The 26537-nt window shown below is 40.1% G+C and overlaps 1 protein-coding gene and 1 long non-coding RNA gene across 4 annotated transcripts in view; one reads left to right on the forward strand and one right to left on the reverse strand.

Moving 5' to 3' along the window:
• The first annotated feature begins 2109 nt into the window (after positions 1 to 2109).
• PLCG2 (phospholipase C gamma 2) overlaps positions 2110 to 26537 on the forward strand; it is a 76725-nt gene continuing 52297 nt past the window's right edge. For 2 of the 3 annotated variants that reach the window (XM_061372793.1, XM_061372791.1), the window contains exons 1-5: positions 2110 to 2208; positions 6522 to 6757; positions 20221 to 20361; positions 23096 to 23189; positions 24556 to 24603. In XM_061372793.1, the coding sequence (XP_061228777.1) occupies positions 6562 to 6757; positions 20221 to 20361; positions 23096 to 23189; positions 24556 to 24603 (479 nt within the window). In that variant the 5' untranslated portion in view covers positions 2110 to 2208; positions 6522 to 6561. Of the gene's footprint in view, positions 2209 to 6521; positions 6758 to 13326; positions 13392 to 20220; positions 20362 to 23095; positions 23190 to 24555; positions 24604 to 26537 lie in introns of those variants that run through there. The other variant, XM_061372794.1, reaches the window with a different exon arrangement.
• LOC133222766 (uncharacterized) lies at positions 2666 to 4787 on the reverse strand. The gene is made up of 3 exons (XR_009728368.1): positions 4668 to 4787; positions 3243 to 3322; positions 2666 to 2815 (listed from the first exon to the last, which is right to left on the reverse strand). It is a non-coding gene; the product is annotated as an uncharacterized LOC133222766 (long non-coding RNA).

Here is a 26537-nt window from a genome sequence, read left to right on the forward strand (position 1 = left end):
TATGTCTAGACCAAAGCTGGATATACTTTGTAGTAGTGCTTCACTTCTGCAGCAAAGTCTCTGAGTATCATAAAGATGGTCAACTCCATGCCTGTGTGGCTTGCGAATTGTTCAAGGGTGGTTCCTGTGCGGAAGCTATGCCATATGAGGAGGCTGTTGGTACTTGGGCAAGTGAAGCAGAACCAGGACGGGCTGCTGAGGTTGGTATTTGCTGTAACTCAGATTCACTGTCAACGTAACCAGATGAATTCCACATCTGACAGCTGGAATTCAGAGGATACTGTTATCTCCTGCTTGTAAAATGCTCACGATCATGTGCACCCTTTAGTTTTCTGTGGTGTGGAGTGTGTACTCTGTGGCTTTGACCATACGAATGTTTTGGTATTAGCTTTTGCAGCTGGGGAAGTTGGTTGCTTGGTGCTAGCATTCTGTCACCCTTCACGTAATTTCAAAGGCAGCTTCAACAGGAAACATTGAAGGCTTTAAAGATGAAAAGGTAAAAACAAAGCATGGGAGAGACATCTTGGTGTGACTGATACATATTTTACTATTCCTGTTTTTTTTGACTATCATGTCTCCTGTTAAGATGTTGTTCTGTGAGTTCCTAATTGTGTCACATGTTAGAAAGGGGTATGACTTGTGGAAAAATGTGAAGAGTCTTTAGCAAGGCAGCTCATGAAATAATGAAGGATGATGAGCTTGTAATGGTCATTTTTTTATTTTGCATTGAAAATGATCCACACCCTTCACATGTATTGGGGTTTCAGGCTTTGTTTCCTTTTGTGGTGGTATATTTTGAATATACTCTTCAATTCTGATCCTGATAAGTCATGCTTATGTAAAATTCTCTGGTGCTTTTAATTATGATAAAAGGCTTGTTAGTTTGGATTTGTGAGGAGTTTCTCAAATTACCCCTACAGCTTTTGCTGGGTACAATTGTCATTTTCTTCTCTTTCTAGGTAGCTAGGTAATAGTGCTGTTGATGTTTGTTTGCAGAACTTGTCCCTACCCTATTCCAGGTATCATTTTGTTTCAGTCATTTCTGCGTGTCTAGGGTGCAAGTATTTATAAAATACAATGTTTGGCTACTGTTTAACCATTCATAAAGCTGGCTGAAACTATGGGAAACATTTATTTCCTTGCAGTAGATTAGATTCTAGTCTGTTAAAAGGGTTAAAACTTAAACAGGGGATGTTTAGATTGGATATAAGGAGGAAATTCTTTACTGTGAGGGTGGTGAGGCACTGGAATGGGTTGTCCAGGGAAGTGGTGAATGCTCCATCCCTGGCAGTGTTCAAGGCCAGCTTGGACAGAGCCTTGGGTGACATGGTTTAGTGTGAGGTGTCCCTGCCCATGGCAGGGGGGTTGGAACTTGATGATCTTAAGGTCCTTTCCAACCCTAACTATTCTATGATTCTATGAATTGTCGTGACTTGTCCCCTGTTTTCTGCCTGTGAATACAGGAATTTTCCCCAGGTTTATTGAATTGGTCTGAGACAAACCCCGATACCTCAAATTCTACGGCAGTATTGGGGCTTGACCTCAGAACAGTATGACATGTGTTGTCACTGCTCTTCTGAATCCTAACCTGGTAAATACTTAAAGTACTGCCGATTGTAAGCTGAAGTGGTTGTCTTATATTGCACTTTTTAAACGATCCACTACAATGAGTAAATTTTGACTTGAAAACCTCAACTCCAGTGACAGTGAAGTTTTAAAGCTTTTCCTAAACTCGCTCTCTCAAAGTTCCGTTCAATATTTAGCAATTCCCAGCCGTGCTAGCGACCTTTCCTCTCCGCATGAGCAGAACGGACGAACGGCTAAGTGGCGGGGCATGGCAGGAGGGGGCACAGCGCGGCTCCCCCTCCCGCCTCACGGTGGCTGTGAGGCCCGGAGGGGACACTGGCAGCAGGGAGCCCGCTTCGACACCTGCACCGCGGGGAAGTGGAGATAAGGGGGGGGGGGGGGGCCCCCGGCCGGGGGGCGAAGAGCTCCGGCCCGCTGAGGGTGGAAGAACCGCTCCGGTCCCGGCTGAGGGGAACTGGCACCGAGTGCCCAGCCAGCCCCGCGCGCCAGGGGGTGGCCGTAGGGGGTCACGTGACCCCGCCCCTTCCCGGTTGCAGCCGAAGCAGAAGCGGGAGTCCCGGGAGCGCGGCGGGACGCGGAGGTACCGGTACCGGCGGGAGGCAGCTCCCCGCCGCTGCGCAGGTGGGGGCGGTCCCCGTGGATGGGGCAGCAGGTGCCGCTGGGCTGGGGCGGAACAGCCGCACCCCGCGCAGGTTTCACTCGGTGGGTGCGAGGGAGGGTCGTGTGAGGGGAGGCGAGGGGTGAGGCACGGGCGGGCTGCGCAGCAGGTGCGAGGGAAGGCCGTGCTGGGGTGCGTGGCGCTGGCCGGAACGGGACAGGGGCTCCTTGAGGGGACCCTGCCACCCCGCACCTTGTGGCCGCTCTCCGCCGCAGGCCAGGCTGCCGTAGAAAAAGGAAGGAAACCTTTAACTTGTGCCTGACAGCAGCCCCGTGCCATGCATGGCTCTGCCCAGGGTGAGGGCCCCAGCGTGGGGCCTCCAGGCCATGACAAGTGGGCAGCCAGCCTTCCTGGTGCGGTTCCACTGCCCTGTGTTGGTCTGAGGGCCACAGCTGCGTCGCGGAGCAATGCACAAAGATCCATGCGTTGATAGTAATTTATTAGCTCTGTGGTACTGGTGTGTTGGTGGTGGACATGCATACTGGTGGTGCTGTGCTTGGGTGAGGTGGTGTCCTAAGTGCATCCAAAGGCAGAGCTAAGGGCAGGAGATGCAGTGGTCCTTTTGCAGTGCTGAAAGCACAAAGAAACTTTGATGAGTCAAACTTTGAATATTACTTTTTGGCTATACTCATGAGCCTGGAAAGTACCTGCTGTGTCATGTAGGTGAAGTTTTAACAAGAGTATCGATTCACCAGTACTTATCTGTGATGTTCTTTACTAGTATGTGCATCTGTAGTTTGCCTTTAGTGCAGTTTTTCCACTCTTTGTGTTATCACAAAGGGAGTTAAGAGTTGTAGACTGATCTTCAGATAAGAAGGGTTTGATTCTGTAAAGTACTGTAATAAAGTAAAACTAAATGTGCAGGTTTCTGGATAGATTAAGTAGTGGTTTTTTTTTTTTTCTGTGTCCATGTTCACTTGTTTACTTGTAGTGAGTCTTTCTGACTTTTTAGTCCAAATCAGTCTGGCTTTTCAATAAAAAAAAGTATCAGAACTACTCTTATTACACAAACAGTAACAAGTGGTCCCAGTTCTGTATGTGGTACAGGACACCATCAATATTTAGCTCCTATAGTGCCTGTAATCAGAAGGAAACAGTTATGTATTGGTGAATAGAACTGAACTAGAGCTTGTGATATGTTTCTGTGATTGTTAGCTCACTTGTTGAATCGTGTAAGTGAAGCAGGGGATCTTTCTACTTTAGGTTTCAATAGCTCTTCGGTAGAAGACCAATAATGCTTCTATTGCTCATAAGGGTGTCTTTAGCTCATACCCTGCTAGCTTAGAGGTATCCAGAAAATGGAGCAAGGAGGCTCATTACAGAGTTCTGCTGTGTGAATAGGTAGAAATATTGTTGATTCAAATGGTTGTGCAGTGATGGGTATAAGAAAGCTGAAGGGCACCTGTGGGTATGTGTAAGACTCTTAATATTTAAAATATTAGCTCTAATATCAAGTGATTCTATTAGTTCTTTTGGGAGGTCTGATGTGTTTTACTATCAGGCAGCTCAATGTGACGTTATTCTTAAACTGGAGCAGGTTGCCAGAACAGGAGATAAGTGGTCAGTGATAATGAGCAAATGTAACAACTCTTTCCACCTTTTCTGGTGAAGTAGATATCCTCAACTGTTTCACAGTAAGTTAAAAACTACGGTTTAGTATTTAAGTTAGTCTAAAACTGCTGTTTGCTCTGTTTTTGGAAGAAAGAGCTACTTCAAAAGGGGAAGTCCAGTATTTTATATTCAGCGGAAACTTCTTAAGAAGCCACCTCTGAGAGGCAGTTCCTTTGTACATAGGGACTAATTTATCAAAAATACCTGCTGCATTGCCTTTATATTAAACTGTACTTAGAAACTCCTTTTCTTGTTGTTCTAAGTCATGTTTCATTTTACATCTGAACCTTCTTCTGTGAAAAGCAGAGAAGATGTATAATTTGTTATAGCCTCTTGAAAAACTATGCTCATTGAAAAGTTGGGGGGTTTATTATTGCAGTGAAGTGTTACTGAAATGGGTAAACCTTGTTCCAAATCACAGCATATTCCTTTTATTACATTTCTTAATGTAAAGAGCAAAGTGAGATGGGGTTTCTTTTTGTTTGTCAGAAAACCAGACACTCTGTAAAGACTCTATTTTTTCATTTTCCCTTCCTTTCATTTCTGTTATTACAAGTTGGTGTAGCAAGACAAGTGTGGCTGTCTTGTTAGTGGCAAGCCCGTGCTAATTTAAATGATCATCTGATTAGTTCCAGGGAGTCAAAGAGGATCAGTTACATTCCGGCTAAAATCTGCTGTTGCTTACTACACTTAAAAGTTGTCCGCTCTCTTTCACTTGTAGGATTGGGATATATATTTTTCTTTCAGTATTGCAAGGATATTAAATTTTCATATTAAAATAACAATTTATGGATATTAAATACCAAATAACCTGTATAATGTTTTGCAAAACATGGAGTGAGGTATGGTTCATGCTGTAGAGCACTTGAGGTTCACTGGGGGCAGTGCTGAAGAGACCACTTCATAGTTAAGAAGGGACTGTTGTTCTCTTCTCTGTAAAGGAAAAAGGTGTTTATTGAATTGGTAGAATTTAAAAAGGGGTTGGAACAGTTGCACCAAACTGCCTCAGACTGCATGAAAAGCAGCTAGTGGCACACTGTTGAAAGACAGTTTTGTGGTATTAATGAGAGCAGAAAAAAGCACTCTTTAGTGAAGAGTAGGTCAGGAGATAGTGACATGGGGTGAGGGGGAGGAGGATCAGAAGAAGGGGAAGCGAAAAGTGTCATGGTTGAATTAGCTATCAACACGGAAACTGAAACTGCTTGTGACGGAGAGTAGTGGACTGAGGAGAGAGGAACAGAACCAGAGGAGATGCTGTGGCTGGTGGCTGCATGTGCACAGAGATTTTTTTAAACTTGTCCTATTCAGGGTTGTGGTTAAGGGGGGTGTTTGGGAATTGTGGGGCAGCAGCTCCTGCCACTTGCGTGAAAATGATACACTTCTTTCTTTGTGCATGGATAAAAGAGCAGGTTCCAGGGCATCTTGTTTGCAAATAATATTGCAGAGGAGTGTTTGGGCTTGTAATTAGCTTTTGATGCAGCGATGCGTGGGAGACCAAAGCACAGAAACTCATGAGAGCTGCTGCACACGCATTTTTCTTTTGCCTGTTTTATGCCAAGATGTGTCCCAAGTGCATGCATACAAATACCTGCCACGTGACATGTGAGTAAGGAAAAGTAGACTGTGTAGGAGAAACAGCCGTGAAGTTTCAAAGGGGCATAAACTGAGTCTTTTTAGACATAGCCAGCAGTCGTTTCAGTATTTTGTATTTACTCATACTTTCCCCTCATTTTCTTTACATCTCTCAGGAGGACCGTTAGCTGGTTTAAATTTTCATATAGCTCTCACATAGGTTTAAATTCTCTTATAATGCAAGAGTTCACACAAGCTGGTGTCATTATTTCATGTGTTATCTTGTCACTGGGTTGGTAGGCTTCCATCATCAGCACTTCCTCGCTCCTGATGTAGTATCAGGAAGACGGCAGCTCTGGCCGAAGTGCCTGTGATTGCTTCTCAGACTTCAGAGGTCTCTTCAGGCAGCAAGCTCATGCTTCATTAGTAGTACAGGGCAAAGAAGACCAACAACAAATTTGCTGCTGTTCACCATGGAAACAGAATTTTGATTATCTGAAAATGCCATTTGGAATATAAAAAAAATCATAGGAGAAAGTTTTTTTTTTTTTTTTTTTTTAGTATGATTCAGATCTGTTGCAGATATTTGTTGTGTTGACGTTAAGGTTCTCAATATTTAGGACAAAATGAATTTCCAGATATTTCTTACAGTAGTGAAAACTAAATTATCCTTAGTTTCAAGAATGTAAAGTTTAACTTCCAGCTCACAGAGAACTTGTGAGATTTTATGGATCATAATTTTACAAATATCCTAAAGCAATAAAGAAATCCCTCTAGGAATGGTGATACCTCATAAAAGTTACTTCTGTCTCTGTGTCAGAGAGTATCTCCATGAGCAAAGACCTCTCACTATATAAATTAATAAAAGCAGATTTGATGCTTGAAAGAAATTTGCTAGGGTTAAAGTGCACATTTTTGATGTCTTAGGAGACTCTAATAAATTTTGCTGCAGTGTGTCTACCAAAGCATCACTGGTATCTCCTTCTGTGAAGACTGTTCGTACTTTCAGGGTAAAATGGCAAAGATGCAGTTAATGTAAGCCATGTGTCTACTGTTTTAAATACTGAATTTTTTCTGTTTTCTTTTTTTTCAGACACTGAAAAGCCATAAAAGTTTGACTAAAAAATACAAAAATGCCCAGAAAGAGTATAGACTATGGAGTTCTTCCAGAGTATGAGAAAAGCCAGATCAAAAGGACCTTGGAGTTGGGAACTGTTATGACAGTATTCAGTCTTAAGAAGAGTAGTCCAGAAAGGAGGACTATTCAGGTCATAATGGAAACGAGGCAGGTGGCATGGAGCAAAACAGCTGACAAAATTGAAGGTTTCTGTGAGTATTTGCAAAGTGTACCTGAACGTGGAGTTACTAATAAATTGATGTAATTGTCAAGTGTTGATTTAATGATTCTTTGTTAACATAATGAAGTTTTTGTCTGAAAGGAGTTTGATAGTTTGCTGAGAATACTCTGAGTCATTGCAATGCAGATGAAGAATCTTCTGCAACTTATTATTTAGGTATTTAACGCTACTTAAATATGTTTAATGTGCTTTTGCCCTAAGCCCTGATCTTAAAGTCTTCATCTTTAAATATGATGGTGCTTGTGTTATCTGAATTGAGTTACTGAGTGACAGCTCTTTTCCAGTAAGCATCAAGATGTCTTGTAAATTCAAACACGTCGTACTTCTTTACACTTTCTCAAAAAAAACCCTTTCCAAATTCAAGGAAACTGAAGTGCAATTTCTGTTTTCTTAGGGAATTTGCTGTTTCAGTACAGAAATCATTATTTATGACCAGTATTGGAAAGTACCAATGACTTAGTAGGATGAAGCTGTGGGTTATAAAGCATAGTTTCGGGGTCCTGAGTTGATACTGTCTCTTTAATTAGTATCTAAACTGACTGACTGAACCCATTATTTATAACAAATTTGGGAAATAGAAGTGTAAAGCTACATAGGACTGCAAAAGCTATGGTAGAAGAATAAACTGAGACTAATATTCAGTTTTTACTGAGCATGGCTGATGTCAACCAAGCTCAGCCTGTGCTTTCTGGTGTTTGTACAGCTCCTATTATTATAATGTAATCACTGCTTTCATATGACTTCTTTTATTTATTTAGCTCTTATCATGGGCATGATTTTACTATGCAGCTGCTGAATGGTGTTTGTCTTCAATAACAGAATTGAACGGTTTGTCTGAATTGCAGAATCATTTATTGGCCAGCCAGCTAATATGAGGAGCGTAGAGTTTAGGAACTGGGGCTATTTGGGAAAAGAAATTGTGATAAGACGTTGAAGTTTGGAGTTGGAGAGTTGAGAGGGCTGAGCAGGTATATTGGAGTGAAAGAACCTACAGTGATGAGAATCGAAGTTACTCAGCAGACAGGGTTTTCAGTGAGGAACAAGTTAATCAAGGCCCAAGAGAAGAAAAATGGTTTATGAACACAGGAGTCTGAGGCATAAGTAAGTGAGGGGGTGCAAGACATGCACCAAGAAGCTGCATGATTTTTGAATTGTGTAGCTTGCCTTCATGCTCCTTACTTAGAAGTATTAAATCTCTGCTACTGTTTCGATTGATTCCTGTCTCATTCCTTGTGCAACTGGAAATACAATGTAGTGGAATGAAAGACCAGATGTCTGGAGGATGTTTTTATTACTGGTAGTGAAAATATGGTCATACAGAGTGTTCTGGGGAAAAACAAACAGGTCTGGACACTGTAATTAACAAGTACTCTGGATCATAATCTTTCAGTGCCCCAGTTTCTCATGTGGAAAATGAGGGTAATTATCACTTCCTGTAAAGACCTGTTAGAATGTGAGTACATTATTGGTTCTGATATGCTCAGATCCAAAAGTGAGGTGTGCCAAAAAAGAAGTCCTGAGAGAAGATGAACTATTCAGTTATGAGAGAATTGCTTGAATATGCTTACCAAATAAAGCCTGGGGTTGTGCATAAAGCAATAAGATTAAAACAAAATAGAAAATGACCACTTAATGGGTGAACAAGGTATTTGAGTCCTCTGATAGAAACAGTTTGAGATCATGTAGTTGAAGGCTTAGCATAGCCATTTGCAGAGAAGGGTTGAATTAAAAGTTGTATGGACCGTGCATTCCGGATTTTGGGGTCAACTTTTCAGTGTTTGACTCGTAATCTTCTATCAAAGCTTCCTGGGGGTGTTGTGTGTTTGCAGTAGTATATCCTGATAATTAGCTTGCTGTATGTATAGGTTTTAACCTTTTTAAAAGAAGATGAAGATTGTACTTTGACTCTTATGCCTGAATAATGCAGCAGGGTAATGACTCACTTCCAGTTGCACAAGCAGTCATTACTAGAACAGGGAATATAGCTATAGACCTGTAACTTATCCAAAAGCCATGTCCCTCTCTCCCTGAGAATTGTAGTACTGAAGCAGTTCTTTAGCTGATCAACATTTTAAGTGACCTTTATAACGGTAGAATCTTTAGATCTGAGAATATGTCCTACTCTAAAGCATGAATATGTAAAATACTGTTTTGTTGTCTAAAAAGCAATTAATCTGCCGAAAACCAAGCTGTATTTTGCAGGCATTGTTTCAGAGTATGATATGAACAGTTGTTACAATTTACTGTGAATGGTATCTGATCTGCTTGAAATGAAAGTCACTGCAACTTTAGCTTGCTGACAGTGTTTTTGCTGAAGAGGAAGGAAATATGGAAATATTTTATTTATTTATTTTGTTATTTAAATGCTGCTATTGCTGCTTTTGACTGGAACTCAGGCTTTCTTTTGCTTGAAAAGTGGAAAAATTACGGATTTGAAGCTTTCGTATTCGGTAATTGAATGGCCGAATTAAATACTGATAATGGGGAATTAAACTTCTATTTCTCTGGAGCTATACTGAGGATATGGTGCCAACTTTGTGGTAGGAGAAAGGTTATTTTGACTTGTATATATAAATGTATATACGACTGACTCCAGTGGCAGTAGTGGCAGTATTTTGTTGACTTTGTAAAGTATTCAGTGGCAGATTTTGTTGACTTTGTAAAAAGTAAAAAATACATATTTTTTAAGTGGCTGAGGGCACAGAATTATCATCTCCAGTATTAGATTGCTTAATATGCTTGTGCTGTACAAGAAATAGTATTTGTGATGCAATCTTAATGGTTGCTCTTTGCATGTGCTACACTCCAGTAAGAATTAATATTCAGTATGAGTGGGAAAGGTAAGATGGCTCCCTGTTGAATATGTGCTATTTTAACTCAAGCAACTGCACTTTACAGAAGGCAAAACCCCAAATGTTTGCATCTGTTGTGGGGCTTGTGTATCTAAATCAGGTAGTAAGGACAGTTCACTTTGAGACACAAAAATAGGCTGCTAATAGATAGAAAAGATGGAGACCGACTTTTATATTTTAACTCTCTTCCTTTAGAAATTAAGAAAAAGTTTTGTAGTGTTGGGACTTTTGGATGTCATAGTGCATATTTTCTTGTTGGTAAACTGTAAATGTGTGAAAGACACTAAAACCGCACTAAGCTAGAGTTGCTCATAATTATTATAAGGGCCTTTTTCAAGTTTGGTTAATGTTATTTTGGAATTGATTTTAGTTAAACCTCACAATAACAAAAAGGTATCTACTCTTAATTCTGGAACCCATGCAAAGGAGATACAGGGTTAGGTATACTGATCTAAACGTTTAGACAACTCCATGACCATGAATGTAGCAGTACTGTGTATTTGAAATTGCATTACTCTTGAAAGGGTCTCCTTCATTAAAATCCTGTCAGCAGTTCTGTTTAGAGTGGAAGAATTGCTAAAATTATGGAGTAAAATGGAGGTACCTTTCTTTAGATAACTCTTTCTAAACCCATTCCTTCTATGTGGGAAGAAGTGAGGATATACAAAGGCTAGGAAGTCTGGTTTAAACAGTCTCTGTCTTCATTGTATGACCACACCATGACTAAGTACTGGAGATTTTACATTGACCTTCTGAAAGACTTGAGTTGCATTTACGAAAGGAATTTTCTAACAGAAACGATCTTGGGAGAGACCTCTGTCTTTTCCTCTAAATGAGAGGACAGGTTGTGTCCTTTGGGACAGGATGTCCTGTTTTCAAAGTAGATCAGAAGGCCAAATTTTAAGCTGATACATATCAAGTAAATCCTCTCCCTTTAATAGAGCAGCTGTAATTTTTGGCCATGTTTTTAACTTGGCAAGTTACTGTGGTACTGAGAATGGTGCTATATGATTTTTTAATTCTTCAAATACAAGAGTTTATTTCAGCTTTTGGTAAGTTTTAGCTGTACAAATCGGAGACATAGCATTACGTACCAGCTCTTCTAGTGGTAGTCCTCCCTGCCCACTTGCGAGAGGGGAAGGAGCAGCACAACAGTATCTGCTCACACCCTTCCTGAATTGTCCTAACGGTATTGATAACCTGTGCATAAGAAGCTTTCCTTTACTGTAGAGCTGTGCAGTCAAGAGTTGTGCAAGTCAAGTGAGTTCTTGGGTGGTAGGGCAATTTTTGTGAGATCAAGCTAGCTATTGAGCTTGTCCTTGCTAATCAGACTTGCTGGAGACAGTAGATTTTGCTCTCTGTAAGTGAACTCTGATCTTCTTGTACAATCTGCATTTCTGCGGTTTGCGGTGATTCTGCTGTTGTAAAATGTGATGCTTTGTAGGCCCAAACACAGATTAAGTTAAGTGACTGTTGGTCATCTTTCCATTCTTTTTAGCCTGTAAAGTTAGGAGGGACTAGTAAATAAGCACGTTTCAAGAAAAGTTAAATAAAATTTGTCCATGTTTTCAATCTGTTGGAGCTTCAAGTTTCCTTCTAGATGAAAGGAGAAAGATTAGCAATGGAAAGAGAGGGGCTGCCTGTCCTGAAGTGTTTTTCAGGTTTAGTGGAGGCCAGAGAAGTTTTAGTGCTGCTGCTCTTTGGTCATCTGCTAAAACTGCGAAGTACCTTGCATACATCGTTCCTGTGTCAGATGGGTGCAACACAACCCATTGTCAAAACCAAAATGCATAGAAGGGAGCGGTGATCCTTTGAAAATGTTTTTATCGTGGATGTTTGGTATGCAGGGTTTCATTAGTGTGTAAAAATGAATGCCAGGAACATGCTTCCTTATGTGTGCCTGCAAAGAGCTAAGTGAATGGCTGAAGGAAGCAGGTCTGAACTAGATGTGACTGTGTTAACCCACGCTTGGGCTTCTTGTAGTCGTCTTCTGTTGTTCTATACATAAAGACATTTAGCTCCAACATAATGTGAGGGAAATACTTGTAGACACTGGCTACAAAATGTCAGAGGTTTTTCTTCTTCCTCTTATTTATTAATGGTATTTCTGTGTATTCTACATTGTCCTCATTTTAAACTGTTAAAGATAACCTGAAGTTTGCTGGGTGGACTATGGGACTGCTTGTAGGGCTCAGCATCTCAGCAGTGTTTATTGTAAGTTACCTAGGTCAACGGTGATTGATACAACTTACGGTGACAAATGTTTTTCCCTTGAGGAGTTATGTGGGGTTTGTTTGGTTACTTGTATTGTGGGTTTGTTTGTTTTCCCTTTGCTGTGCTTTGTATGTTGCAGAGTGGTATTAATGCTTTATCAGATCACCCATGCTTTGAAGCCCTTGTGGTTTGTTCCACCCCTCCATTTGCGTTTCTTGGCATGCACACTAGCTCTGTTTTCAGTGGAGCTCCTGTCATTGATTGCAGTAGGAGAAATCTGCTCCATTTCTTGGATGAGAAGTAAATTTTGCTGACCTTTGCAGTGACCCAGTGAAAGGGTAGTGACTGATCCGGAGTGCAGAATGAGGTCTTGGGGACTAAGGGTTATGCACAGGAATGGTATTTCTGACTGCATGTATTAAGCAGCTAACTTACAAGGCTAGTTCATCTGTCTGCCAGGAGACAGCTGGGAGAATGAGAGGCTCCTCCAGAGCAAAGTTTAGTTCTTGCTCTGAATTAATGTCTGCTGAAGTCTCTTCCTCTGGCCACTGAATGTATAAGAAGCAGTTGGTTTAAGTATGGGAGTTCTGTTGCAAAGCCTTGTAAATGTAAACGTGTAACTTGAACTTTGGGAGGAATTTTGAGTGTAAAAGCACAGAAATACAGGAGCACTTCTTGCAGGGCCATGGATCTAAAACCGGTGGCACTAAATCTGAAGCTGGTATCAGATACCATTGCCAGGAAAAATAAGCAAATCTCTTGGAAGTTTAGGGTGGATCACAGTCTTCCTCCACCACTTCTTCCTGCTAGGACAGCCTGAGTTAGAAGCTGCCTGGTGATAGGAAAGGCATTTGGCAATTTGGATTGTGTGGCAGGGGAAAGTGTGGTGGGGACCTGATATGGCTTGGCTATGGATTGTTTACCCATAGGTTTTATTGACCGTCGCATGTTCATGGGTTTGCAGTTTAAGAACTACAGATCCTGGTAACTATAGCAGGGCCAAACTAACTTTTGTTTTACCAACACATGAGAGAAGGAAGCCTCAGATTCCACATAGGGAGGGAACTAAATTCCTTGTTTAATTTGTAATGGGCCTTTTTTTTTTTGCAGAAGCTAATTTATGCATACTAGATACATGACTGTGAAGCTGTGACTTACCAGCATGATTTATTGCAGCGTGTTGCTCAGCGAGGCACTTCCTTATGGCTCTGCTATGTATTTTTGTATGTTTACCCTTTGCAACCGTGCGTGGGTCTGCATGACAGCCTCTGGGTCACACACACCCTGTGTTGTTTCTTCCCACTTCAAACTGTCACAGGCTGGCCATACAATGGATGTGTGTATGTTGTGCATCACTGTGGTATCTGGGGGTCACTTCTGCCTCCACATCAGCTATGCTGCTGCGCTGTTTCTTCGCTAGGATACCAAGTGGCCCACAAACAAATGTACTGTCATAGCTGAGAGAGTGGTGGAGGGAACTATGGGACAGCAGTGAAAGGCAGAGGGGAGGGAAGAGGTGGCCAAGAGTGAGAACTGCCTGTCACTACTCTGCTAAGAGACATGGCTGTCTTGGCTGACTGAGGTTTTGCTGAGAGTACCTTTCAGTAGCAAACAGGGCCTCTCAGATTTCCTCATATTCTGGTATACACATTAATATGCATGTGAATAAATTAGAGCCCAAAGAGGTTATAGTATTTAAGGTTGTAGAGCAAGTTGGTGACAAGGTGTAAATCTCCAGGAAGCTGATCCATAATTTCCATAATCCAGAATTCATTCTTTATCAGATGCAAAGTGCTTTAAGGAGAATTATTAAGGGAAAGTTTGTGGTGATTAGAGTTTGATTAGTCACTGGAAAATGTATGAGTTTCTTCATACTCTTCTGTGAATCCTTGCATTAAGTGGTGATTCACAGGCAGAAGAATTTATGCTCAGAGAAATCCTTCTTTGAATGTGCAAGTGTGCATTTCTCTGTAATACAAGCATGGGCGTTTCAAGGAAGATTCTGTTGAGGATGTAAGATGATTTATCTCTTTTTTTGCCTTTTATATGAAGAGGCAATCTGCTTTTGTAAAATGATTTAAAGCAAAAGTTAATCCCTTAAGCTTTGGAAAAGTAAGATCACCTATCTTTTTTTGATGTTTTTGATTCATTGCAGGCTACTCAAGAAATAAAAAAAGCAACTACTGACAATTTAAGCACACAAGAAGTAGGCTTAAAGCATTGGAGGGACATGTTTAGGAAAAGTTCATATATCAGCTGTTAAAATGCTTTTTGTGTATGCAGAGCAAGAGGTTAGGGTATCGGTAAGGTTGAATTAGTAAGAGGAATAGATGTGTTAGTACTAATGTAGTCTGAAAACTTTTTTGTTTTCCAGGGGATGAGATACCTGTGTTTGGGAATGGCAGAGATGCAGACCTTTTGTCAGTGTAATTGCAAACTTACAAAGCAGAGGAATAAAGGCTAATTAAATTGAGGCTTTGAATGCGGATGGTATACCTCAGTATAACACACAGTAACCATTTCTATTTTTCTCACTCCAGAACTTTATTAATGCATTAGAGCTGTCTTATACCCTTTCTTATTTTTAAGAGAAATATATGACTGACAATGACTGACGTTTTATTTTAGGGTTTATATGGACTGCTCATTTCACAGTGTCTCTTCTCCTGTTTTTGTTTTTTTTTTTTTTTTTTTCTGTAATGTTTTTACTGAGTTTGTAGAACAAAATGACTGTGGCCCACTTTTTGAATACATTTGCAGTCTCAAAGTCATTTGTTGTTACTGATCTTATGTCTAACCTATGAAAAAGAATTATCATAGATGGATAAGTTCACTTGAGATTTTCCTCCTGCTGAAAAGAGATTTTACAGAATTTGTCCTCTAGAATGTGATTCAAGAAAAAAAAACTCCAATATGAAACCAAGTTGAATTTTCATGTTTCACAGGTATATTAAACAAGGGAGCGAATGGAAACCAAGCACTTACCTAGTAAATTCATGTTATGTGTAGAATTAGAGCCTGTGGGAGCTGCTCTGGTTTTTCTTGATCTGAAAGTTTGCACTGTTTGTGTTTTCAGATTGTGTTACACTGCCAAGCAAAAATCACTAGTTTCTGTGAAATGTGGCACCTGGATATTTAGTGATTAAAGCTCATTGCAGAAGCAGTGCATCTATAATATAGTTGTGTAGATAACATGACCAGATAACAGGCCACATACAATTCACCGGGTGAGGTGAAATGCAGGGATGTTTAACTTAATGTAATGGCAACCTTATGTATGTTCCCACAGGTGGTGCTGTTCCAGCTATCAAGGTTTGGGTTTTTTAAAATCTTTTTTCTTGTTGTGTTTAGTGAATTTTATCCCTAAAACTAAATTTTGCTAATCTGGCTTTTAAAATCTTTTCTAAAATGATCTGCCAAAGACAGCAAATTTTGGTTCTGCGCATCCTTTTGGCTGTCAGATGCAGTCGGAAACTTAAAAAACTAACCTCTAGAAGACTATTTATGGGAGTGGCTTGCATTATTTAACAAAATGGGGGTTATTTTTTTTTTTTTGTAGGTAAACAACTAAGTCATTTAATTGGCATTAACGATTCTACTAATGTGAACTTCCTCTATGGGGGAAAATGTACACACACACACCCACCCCCTTTGGGTAAGATGGTATGATGCTAAGTATAGCATCTATACCTTTTTGGGAGCAGTGGTGAATATTTATATATTCTGCTAAGTTAAATGAGCGCTCCTTTTGGCTTGAATGTTAGACCTGACCTTGCTAATTTCCAGTCATGACTTTATCGTGATGGTTTATTTTTTCCTGCTAGCGCAATTTATGTCTGAATTTCGTTATTGTTTCAGACATAAAATAATAAATAAACTTAACTCACATTTGCTTTCTATATTCTGAATACTGTTAAAAATTGGGATGTCATTGCACAAGTGAATCCACGTCTTGCCCTTTGTGGAGTTCTTTTGTTCAAAAGAACATTAAAATTCACCTTTTTCTGTTTTGAAATTGTTGTGCTCTGGTTGTTACCCAGGGGATCTTTGTGTAGGTCTTCTTTTGAGTATTTAGAGCTTGGTTTCTATGGTCAAATGAAAAAATGAATGTGTGTAGCCTTTAGCTGTTTTCAAATCATTTCTTCCCTTTAGTGGCTCAGTTCTGCAATGTTTAATGCTAACTTAGAGCAACCAGACTTTCTGTCAGCAAATAGGGGCTGGAATGAGCTTCATGGACCTGAATGTGGTTGATATTGGGCACATATGTAAATTTTACGCTATTGTAATCTCATTTTGTGAAGGTGCCTTTTAATTTTTTAAATACAAACCCAATAGCTAGTTGATAAATACGGCCCCTTGAATTCAGAGCTCAAACTGGGAAGGGCTGTAGTATATTGTTGCTCTGCTAAGCAGTCAGGTTCTGTTTTACTGTCTGCCTTTAGTTGTAACTGAAGGAAAGGTAACAGGAATTCAAACTCATAACGATCTGACTAAATGCAACTGCAGCCAGTTTATTTGAATGGAGATCAATGGAGTTGTTGAGTATCAAATGTTTATTGTTAAGTTTATGGCAGTAAAGAGCTGTAACAGCCACTCTGGAAGGCACAGAGCAATTAATCTGTGCAGTCTCTGAAAAGTAACTATGCAGTAGTGTAATGATGCATTGAATGAACCGATTTGCTGAACAACACACAACAGCAGGAGCTGAAGTTCAGCACTACAATGAGCACTGCACCTCCAGATCAGAGCCTGAAACTGGCTGGTAATTCAGAGTGCCTTGGAGTCCAGTCTTGTTAAAGAGCCACTTGAGGGAGCTGTCAATCAATAGGTGACTGATGAGGCTGCCAAGGAGACCCTTCTAACCTGTGGAAATAACCACATGAAAGAATGGATGAAATATAAGCTGGTGTTGTAGGTTTTCAGAGTGACGCTAGACCTCTGAACTGTTCAGCTGGAGATGGAATGCATTGGCAGTGTCATCCTTGTCTTGCTGGGTGTGAGTCAACTTCTCTACGGGGCATACTTTGATTTATGCTTCCTTGGGAAATGCACTGTTTTACAGAAATCATGCCTGCAAGCGTATTGAATTTGATCTGACAGTGCAAACCATGTATGCCCAGGTCTGTGCCTTTTTTCAGGTGTATCAGGGCCCAGCAATATCTGTCTGCGAAGCCTAGTCAGGATACAGCTCTGCAATTAGCATGTGGGATTGAGAAAGAGGAAGGCTCCATTAGTGCAAGGCAGTCAGAAGGTAGAGGCGACGTGCTTGTAGTTCTTCTGGCACAGACATGAAGTTGCATTTTAACTGTTCAGTGACAGATTGTGCTATAAAAAGTTCACAGTAACTGCGTAACAGCTAAGTTGGTACAGCTGATTTACTAATCTGAGTCTGAAACATGCTGTGGCTTTTCCTGGCCTGTTCCTTTCTTGGTTCAGTTGGGATCAGCCATTCTGGAGTTAGTGGGCATTGTGTGGAGGGTACAGATGACTCCAGACTACCTGGGGAGACAGAGCTGAGTGCCAGACCAAAGTTTATGCTTGCTGTACATGTGTCTTTCCCTCTCTGATTTTCTGCCTTGGCTTTTCTTTCAATGATACAGAATAATGCATCCTAAATGACACTATAAAATGTCATTAAAATATATGCAGGTAGTTTTCACTAATTTTCTAAAATTATAACATGTATTATTTCTTCCTTTCTGTAAAAATCCAAATAAAGTTCAATAAAACTTCTGTTTTATGCATCTGTTTCATAGATCATTTGAGTAAATGTAATGATAACTTGGCAGGACATCCATAATATGTTGTCTCTGTTTACTGAATGTTTAACAACTGAGGTGTAGTAATCTCTTTTTTAAAGGCCAGTTGGGGAAACATAATACTGTTAACCAGCGTGAAACCTGTGCATACAAAAATCCTTGTGCCTATATTTATATACCGTGTGTTCACACAGGAGAATGGGATGGTAGGATTGAATGGTTGTAATGCAAGGAAAAGAACTGCAGTGTGTATATATGTAACGGAGGAAAGACATTGAGTAAGTATATTTGTTTCAGAGGGCAGTATGAGGTAAGAGCTACTTGAAATGACAACAACAACGCAGGTTGTGAAATCTGTTTTATTGCTGCTTATAGTTTATACTTTGAGGGAGGTTTTGTGGTGTGGTGTTCATGTGTGTGGATTTATAGGAGTCTGAAGCAAAAGGTCTGCCTTGATTTGAAGTTACAACTGTATTTTCAGCAGGGATTTGCTGAGTGAAGGGAAAGCAGAGGAGGTGACTCTTGCCCACTATTAGAATTAGCCAGCATGGTGCACAGTTTTATGCAGCCATACAAATCCTTCCCTCTCTGTTTGGGTACTTTCTGTCTCTATGTCCTGATTCTTCTCTGCTGATATTAATGTGAATTGGTGGGCTTAGGTCATAGAATCACAGGATAGTTAGGGTTGGAAAGGACCTTAAGATCATCCAGTTCCAACCTCCCTGCCATGGGCAGGGACACCTCACACTAAACCATGTCACCCAAGGCTCAGTCCAACCTGGCCTTGAACACTGCCAGGGATGGAGCATTCACAACATCCCTGGGCAACCCATTCCAGTGCCTCACCACCCTTACAGTAAAGAACTTCTTCCTTATATCCAATCTAAACTTCCCCTGTTTAAGTTTTAACCTGTTACTCCTTGCCTGTCACTACAGTCCCTAATGAAGACTCCCTCCCCAGCATCCTTGTATGTCCCCTTCAGGTACTGGAAGGCTGCTATGAGGTCTCCACACAGCCTTCTCTTCTCCAGGCTGAACAGCCCCAACTTTCTCAGCTTATCGTGTTTTTCAGATGGATATTCAGACACACTGCTAGGGATCTAAGTGAGACTTTGGATGGTAAGAGGATTAAGAGTTATCAGAAGGAGCTTTTGGTTTCTGGTCATTTATGAGCATGTCATGAATTTATTTTGGAAGTTTGCATCTGAATTTAGGGGCCTTGGCCAAGCAGGTATGCAAATCTTAGCAGATGTTTTCACGGTTTGAAAGGGTGGCTGAGACATGGAGGTTGAGATGTGTAAAACTCTATCTTGAAGATAATTACACTTGGAAAAATAAGTTTAAGAAAGATGCTTGTGTCCTGTGATTAGTTCAGGTTAACCTTTGAGGTCCCATTTTCCCAACGTAAGTTGTTCAATGACTAGGAGAAAAGAGTGTCTGGTGGAAAGTTTGGCCTGGGATACTTTGCAGAGAATAAGAAATTTCAAGATGAATCAGTGTTTTATTATCAGTATTTTATTTATGAACTTCCTTGCTTGTCTGTCCCTCGTTTCCATGTTGGCATCAAAGAAACCCAGCATTACACAGGCTGGAGCTTTAACCAGTGTTCAGCTCCCACTCGTAGGTAGCAGAGCTGCTTTTTCATTATGTTATTAACGGTCTTCTGTTTCTGATGAGGTGCTTATTTAAAACAGAGGTTATATTGTGGCATTCTTAAATGCATAGACAGAAACCCTCAGCTGTTTTCCTTGGATCTTTCTAAGTCTGATAAACACATTTCACGAGCAGCCATGAAATATTTTTCTTCATCCTGTAGCTCGTAAGTCAAGGCTGTCCAAAAGTGGGAAGAGCTGTTTATTTGTCTGGTCCACAGGCAGAACAAAACCACTTCCTCAGTTTTTCTAATAAGTATCTTATCTTGAGAGTGCACATATTTCTATTTCAGTGCTGCCTCACTACTGTTATGTAGGCCATATAGCAAGGGCTTGTTGAAAAGGGAGCTGCCTTGAGAAAGTACGTGCTTTTGCAGTATTCCTGTTCTGCTATGCTCTAATACGTACCTGTGTTCTATAGAAAGCAGCATGTTGAAAGTGGTACAACACATTATGTTAACACCAAAGAGATCTCTGTCATTTATCCAGGAAAAAAATGAAACATTTTAATTATTAGGCTGGGTTTTCCTCTTTATATTACTACTTCAAATATTTTTCTTACAAGTGCCAGTGACTATGCTAGCTGACTAGCTGACAAGGTCTGTCTAAGATCTGATGTGTAATTTTTAGGCGGATAAGTTGGAAGTTGTATCTTTTTTTCTTTGTCTCTGAAACGTTGTCATGGCAATTGGAAATTTCTTGCTTAAAGTATATGCCATTTGTGAAATCTTGTCTTCTGTAACCTGAAGGGGCCATGTATATACACTGTGTGGATAATTGGTGATAGTGGAATGATAAAGCTGGTGTAATTTGCATTTCTTGATGAATAAAAATCTCTAAGTTTGTATACAGAGATATTTCATGTATGTATGCATGCTTTGATTTGTTCATCTTACTGTATCAGGCTCTGTTGGAATGTAAGTGCAGTTGTACTGACTGAATGTTGTTTCCTTTCAGTGGATCTGTTAGAAATAAAAGAAATTCGCCCAGGAAAGAATTCAAAGGACTTTGAGCGTTGCAAAGCAAAACAAAGAGAAGAACACTGCTTTACTATTTTTTATGGTACCCAGTTTGTCCTCAACACCTTAAGTTTAGCAGGTACTTTTTTTCTTCTTTGTTTCTTCGAATCAAGTACATTGATGGAACAATAATGCAGAGAGTGCTGCGGTTTTGACTTGTGCAGTTCAGGAGTGCACCAGGTGTTTAAAGTTTGGCGATACACCTTTTACTTGGCCCTTCACATCCATGAACTGCTGCATTTCTAATGTCTTAGAATCATAGAACAGAATCATAGAATAGTTAGGGTTGGAAAGGACCTTAAGATCATGTAGTTCTGACCCCCCTGCCATGGGCAGGGAACACTACTTCTTTTCAGATAGTGTGTTGTGTGAGTGTAGTTTGTGATTTGCTCAGTCATTTCTAGTAAGGTAGACTTTTTCTGGTTAAATATCTCCAGTAAACTTTTCAGCATACCAGCAATGCATTTGCTGTTGTCTTCAGTTGGCCAGAATATTGCCTTGGCATTTTCAGTCTGGCCAAAATGGTTCTGGAAACAGTAATCATAAGAGTTATAATACAGCTGTATCACAGAAACTTTCCTGTCGCCTGTGAACAACTGGAAACTAATTGAGAAAAATGAAGTTCTAGTTTTGAGTTATGTGTGTGCATAATACTAATCACCTAGTAATACTAAACCTCATCTAAAAGAGGTTTACTATGGGATCATAAGTAAAAGTGGAAAGTGATAAACTGAAAATGAAGAGTTCTGTGTGAAACAGGGAAGTTGTATCCTGTATGTATGGAAAGGGTTGGGGCAGTTCTTATCCTGTATGTATGGAAAGGGTTGCGGCACTTCTTACTTCAGGTGAGTTTATCCATGGTCACAGCACCAAAATTTTTATTTTGAAATTAAAAAGGATGCGAGCTCTTACAGTGCAGGCTGAATACAGTTTTTTACTAATGGAGTTTACTAAGAGATGTATCTTCTAAATAGTTGTGATGGGTCCTCAGTTTAGAATCATACAGCCCATTTATTTGAAGTGGCATGCTGCTGCACAGGGCAGTGGGAGCTACTTATCATTTAAATAATTAAATTAATTGCAGAATCTTAATGGGAGAAAAGGGGAGTGTTTTGTAAGCATTTTAATGCTAAAAATGCCTTTTTAAAAATGGAATTAACAGCTTGCAGTATTAGAAGACTTTTCTTTTTGCAGTCTGAGGCAGTGGAAATTAAGTACTGCTTGTGACTAATCCACTGTTGTAGGCTTTTCACTTTAAATAAATTTTACCATTGTTGGCTGAAGTCTGTGAAAATTTTCAGTAAGTAGCTGTGGTTAAATGCAGCTATGCCAGGTTGACTTTCCCTAACCTCCATCTCCATCCCTCTTCCATGGCTGTTCTCAAAACAGGCCTCTGACAGTGCTTTGGAAACACTTGGTGCTGTAAGATATGTTGCTGTAATGCTGAACTGCAGAACAACATGTTATAACTTTCAATTAAGGGGGAAATCAACAAGGAAAAGGAAGTGTTCTGTCGTGGTTTCTTAAAACAATATAAAATAATTGTTACTTAAGGGGAATAGTAGCTGTCATAAAGGGCAGAATTGTCTCGGGAGCAGAAGGGGTTTGGCAGTGGTAGCGAGTGTTCTTTCCGAAATTGTAACAAACTGGAAAACATTTCCATGGGGAGCTGAGGCTAGGCTCTAGCTTCATCCTTTGGGAATAAAGCATTGTTTGAAAGTATGTTTAAATAAAATGTAACCTTCATCTTTTGAGAAACTGTTTTGCTTTGAAGGCAGTTAAAAGAATTGCATAGATTACAGTTCCTGTTGAAAATAATTTTTCAGAACTGGTTTAATTGAAAATGCCTTCATGAAATTTTAGAACCAGCATAAGGAGAATGGACTTCCCCAGCTGAAGGCTGTAATGATAGCATCTCATCTAAGCGCCCAAAAGGTGGTTTCAGTTTAACTGTGGTATTCCTTAGGGAAGGCTATACCCAGCACACAATACATCATCTTGGTTGTGTTAGGTCAAAGCAATGTCAAATGTAATCACATTAAATGATATGGAGTACTTTTCTGGTTTGGGAAATGAAAAAGCGAATTTTACCTAAAAATACCCAAGGCAGTGATAAACTGATTTGTAAGGTTGGGAGGAAGATGTATCTGGCTTCCAGTGTTAAGGTGTGTAGAGAATTTTAGACCTTGTTTAAACTTTACTTGTACTAAATATGTTCTGTAAGCTGCACCAGTTTTGTACATTGCTTCCTTCCTCTTCCTCTTGCCTAAGTGTAGTCCGGAACAATTTGTGTTTAAAGGCAAGGTTAAGACAGACATGAAGTGGTTGTCTATCAAAAGCCAGTACTTTACAATTTATTTGTTGGTTGCTTGGAATATAATGAACTAGCCTTATGCTACACCACACTGAGCTCTTTTGCTGTGTGCTTCAAGCTGCTCTTCATCTAGGTCCCTGAGCTTTTGCCACTTGAGAGGTAGGAGAGAAGAAAATGAATTTGACTGTGTTACTACTGGAGCTCACCAGCACTTTTGTAGTCTGTGCTGAAATACTGAAACCTGCGTACCCTGATAAACAGACTTATAAAAGAAGGTATTTTTTTGTCAGAGCTTCCAGAGTTAACATCCCACCCCCACATTTGTGCTGTTTTTATTAATTTTATCATTAGCAATGTGAAGCTGTGCAATGAGATTTATTAAAGAGAAAGATTCATCAGCCACTTTACATACTAGAGTTTGTCTAAACATCCCAAGTTTGTGTCTTGGTTTTGTGTTGATTTTGTTTTGACGTTTCTCATAGCATATTATCTTTTTCAGCTGACTCTAAAGATGATGCTGATAAATGGCTGTGTGGCTTGAATATCTTGTATCAAGAGGTCATGAGTGCTCCCACACCTGCGATCACAGAGAGGTATGTGGACATGTTTTCACTTTGTGAGACTTGAAATTTCTTTGGAATTGAAAGTGGAAAACCTGAAAGAAACAACTACTCTCCAGTTAGTGTATGACACAGAAAAGCTCGTGTTAACTCTTTGTCTATTTTGCTATATATGTGTTCTGGAATGCCACTCTGCTGCATCCACTAATGCAGACTTGCAATTTACCTTATTTTGTATACCCATACCAAACCACAAATCTCTTAATGAGATCACAAAAATAGCCACTGTAAGTGTGCATTGACTTCTTGAAAAATTGAAGTGTCTTATGCAGTCACAGTAGGCTTGCTTTTGTAGATGTCCAAATGCATTGTATGGCAATGTGACCAGCTGACTCAGAGAGCCAGGTTGAAAATGAGCTTTTTAAAGGCTATCTTTTTAGCATCCAGCCATATGATGGTGGAAGTGTGCCCTTAATACTTCATAGGAAGTTGCACGTGAAACTACTTATGCTCAGTGTCTGTTTTGTTGAAGGGCTCTTTAACGCTGTCTCTGTACCTGATCACTTTTCATCACTGCTGACATTTTTGTTTGTGGTCACTGCTGTTACTTGTTGTGAGGATATACACTGTCCTTGCTTGCTACTTGACCGTCAGTTTTGGCTTTGACATTGATACTATCTTCACCTGCTTGCTGTTCCAGCTGGGGAGATGGTATTCTTACCTATTCTCATCTACTCCGTGGCAATGCAGCAGACTGCTATACAAAGTGCTACTGGGTTCCAGGCTGTGTTTGTGCAGCAGAGTGATTCCTGTAGAGGCTGAGGATAAACTTTACTAGTGACATTTTAGATCAAAATTGTGTATGTGTGTGTCTGTGTATTTACTATTAATGCTGCTAATAGTATTTTGCTGTGCACCTAATATGGACACACACTCTAATGAGGATTTTCTTTAGGATTCTCTAAACTCCTCTCCTTCCCTCCTAATTGTTAATTTTTATGCATCTAACATATCTTTGAGCCAGCAGCATCAGCTGGCATAAATCTTCACGTGATGGAGTTACTCTGTGTTAGCTGAAGTTTTGTCTTGCTTTACCACTTAGTTTTTTACAGCTTCTGGTTGCTTATTTGCTTCTATCCTGCCCACCCTTCCTATGTTGTTTACGTGGCTTTAAAAAGCAGTATTAAGCAGCAGAAAAGTATATATTTACAAAGACTTATAAAAGTGGCTGAATCATTAGATGCTACACTGGAAAAGTTTTGCTTTATTATCGAGATGTATCTTATGACTCTTAAGTATTTCCATTGAATTTCCTCTGTGAATCTTAGTATTCATTGGCTGTGTTTTCTTTATAATTCTTAGAGTAAGCCTTTTTTCTTTTTTCCCTCTTTTCCACAAGCTGGCTGAGAAAGCAGATCTATTCTGTTGATCAAACTAGAAGGAACAGGTAAGAAGCTCTCTCGTTGTTCAGTATGTTTTTAGTGAACTTTTGTTGCAGGCTCTAACATGAATGAAAAGAAATAAATATTTTTTTTTGTCCAAGATGTGAAAGAGAGCCCTGAAAATAGTATTTGCTCTTGCTTTAACAACTTGAGTTTTGTCTTTTGCTAAACACAGTGTGTTCATAGCACTCACTCATGTTCATGCATGCGGTATAATGAAGCAAATGATGAAAAATACGTAGTTTTGGTTTTTTGCCTAGAATTACCATGCCAGAATGAGAGAAGGGAGTTGTCTTCTTCCAGTCTTACTGTAGAGGTTAAGCTCATCTGTGCAGGCATGTTAGTTTGCTTGCTTCATAGAGGTCTTTGCCCTTTCATAGCCAAGTTGGAGCCCAGCAGGTTGGACTGTATAACCTGCTGTGAGCATTCCTGTGCAGCTGTGCTGCCAGTTCTTCCTTCATTACTGAACCATGTGTGCATTGGAGTGACTACATTCTAATGTAGACAGATAGGAACCAGCTTTTAAAAGCTTGTTTGGGCATTTGTAACAACGAAAGTGCATAAGCAACGTTCAACATGGGCTGGCAGAGATCATGGCAAATGTTTTAGTAATTAGCCTTGTTTCAGTCCCAGTGTGGCCTGAACATGGCTGGTATGCATGGTATCTAGCTTGAAACTGGTCACAGCAGCAGTGTCAGATATATCCAGAGATAGGGTTGTCCCAGCAATAACTTGAATTCTTTCCTTCAGGAGTCAGAGCTTTGAGGAGAACAGAACAGAATATTAAGAGGAAGAGGAGATAGAAGAAATAACTGAGGATATTAGGGAAGAGGAGAAGGAGGCTACTGATATACAGAAGATACGTTGAGGATACAGATAGAAGGAAGCCAAGTTAATGGTTTGGAATAAGGGCAAAATATTTATTTGTTTATTTATTTATCTTTAAGCAGTTGGCCTGGCTAAATGGGTTTGTCTCTTTCCCAAGTATTCAAGCACAATATTGGAATAGAATATAATTTGAAGTCAGAGAATCACCTCTGACCTGGTGCTTCTCATGTGAAGAAGTCCCATGAGTTATAGCTCCCAGTGTGTTGTGCAGCTGCATCTGTTTGTGTTTCAGTAGTTTGCTTTCAGGTCCATGTGTGATGTGGGTTTGTAGCTCTTTGAACAGCAAAGGAGACTTTTTTCGCCTCAATGGATTCAGCTGCATACCTCTCCTTAGAGTTGTTATCAACCATGTGACACTGAGGAGAGTGTCAGCCCCTCCTCTCTCACGTCTGTTACTTTACCATGATTCTGCTCTTTGTCTGCAACATGCATTTTATTCTAAGGTGTAATTCAGTATAGAAAAGGACATGTGTTTCCTCTCATTCAGGCCTTTTCCTAAAAGCAAAATAAAGTGTGATATTTCATTGTGTGAATAGGACTGTATAACTGCAGGAAATAACACCATTCTGCAGGCAGCTTGTGGCATTGTGCACCTGGCTTCTGTGTGGGCTGAGGAGCCATTTCAAAGCAGTGTTTCCTAAACTGTCCGAAATGGTGAAGTGGCAAGTACCAACCTTTACTGGATATTGGCTTATACCTCCTGATGTATTGAAAAACTAGCCCTGCAGTAGAGACATGTTGGTGGGGATCATGGAGCAAAAGCTAATCTTAGGGTAGAGCAGTGGCTGACAGTATGTGTCTACTGAAAGGGTTTCCTTTGTTGCTTTAGGGTTGTTTCAGCACTACCAGGCAGTCCAGTTAGGATCAAGGGGGGCTTGCACTGTGTGGAGGGCAGTTTTCTGTTCTCTTGATAGGTGATTCATACTTTCAGAAAAATTCAGGGAAGGAGTTTGTGCTGAGTTTCATTGTGTTTAGTGTTGCAGTTTCTAGGGAGGTTAATTGTAAAGGTTAGGCTTCCAGACAAGTCCTGTTTCGCAGGCTGAGGTTTTTC

Source organism: Neopsephotus bourkii, unplaced genomic scaffold, assembly GCF_033783945.1.
Source record: "Neopsephotus bourkii isolate Nb327-2 ecotype Australia unplaced genomic scaffold, CSIRO-AGI_Nbou_v1 NB_1616, whole genome shotgun sequence".
Taxonomy (NCBI): Eukaryota; Metazoa; Chordata; class Aves; order Psittaciformes; family Psittacidae; genus Neopsephotus; species Neopsephotus bourkii.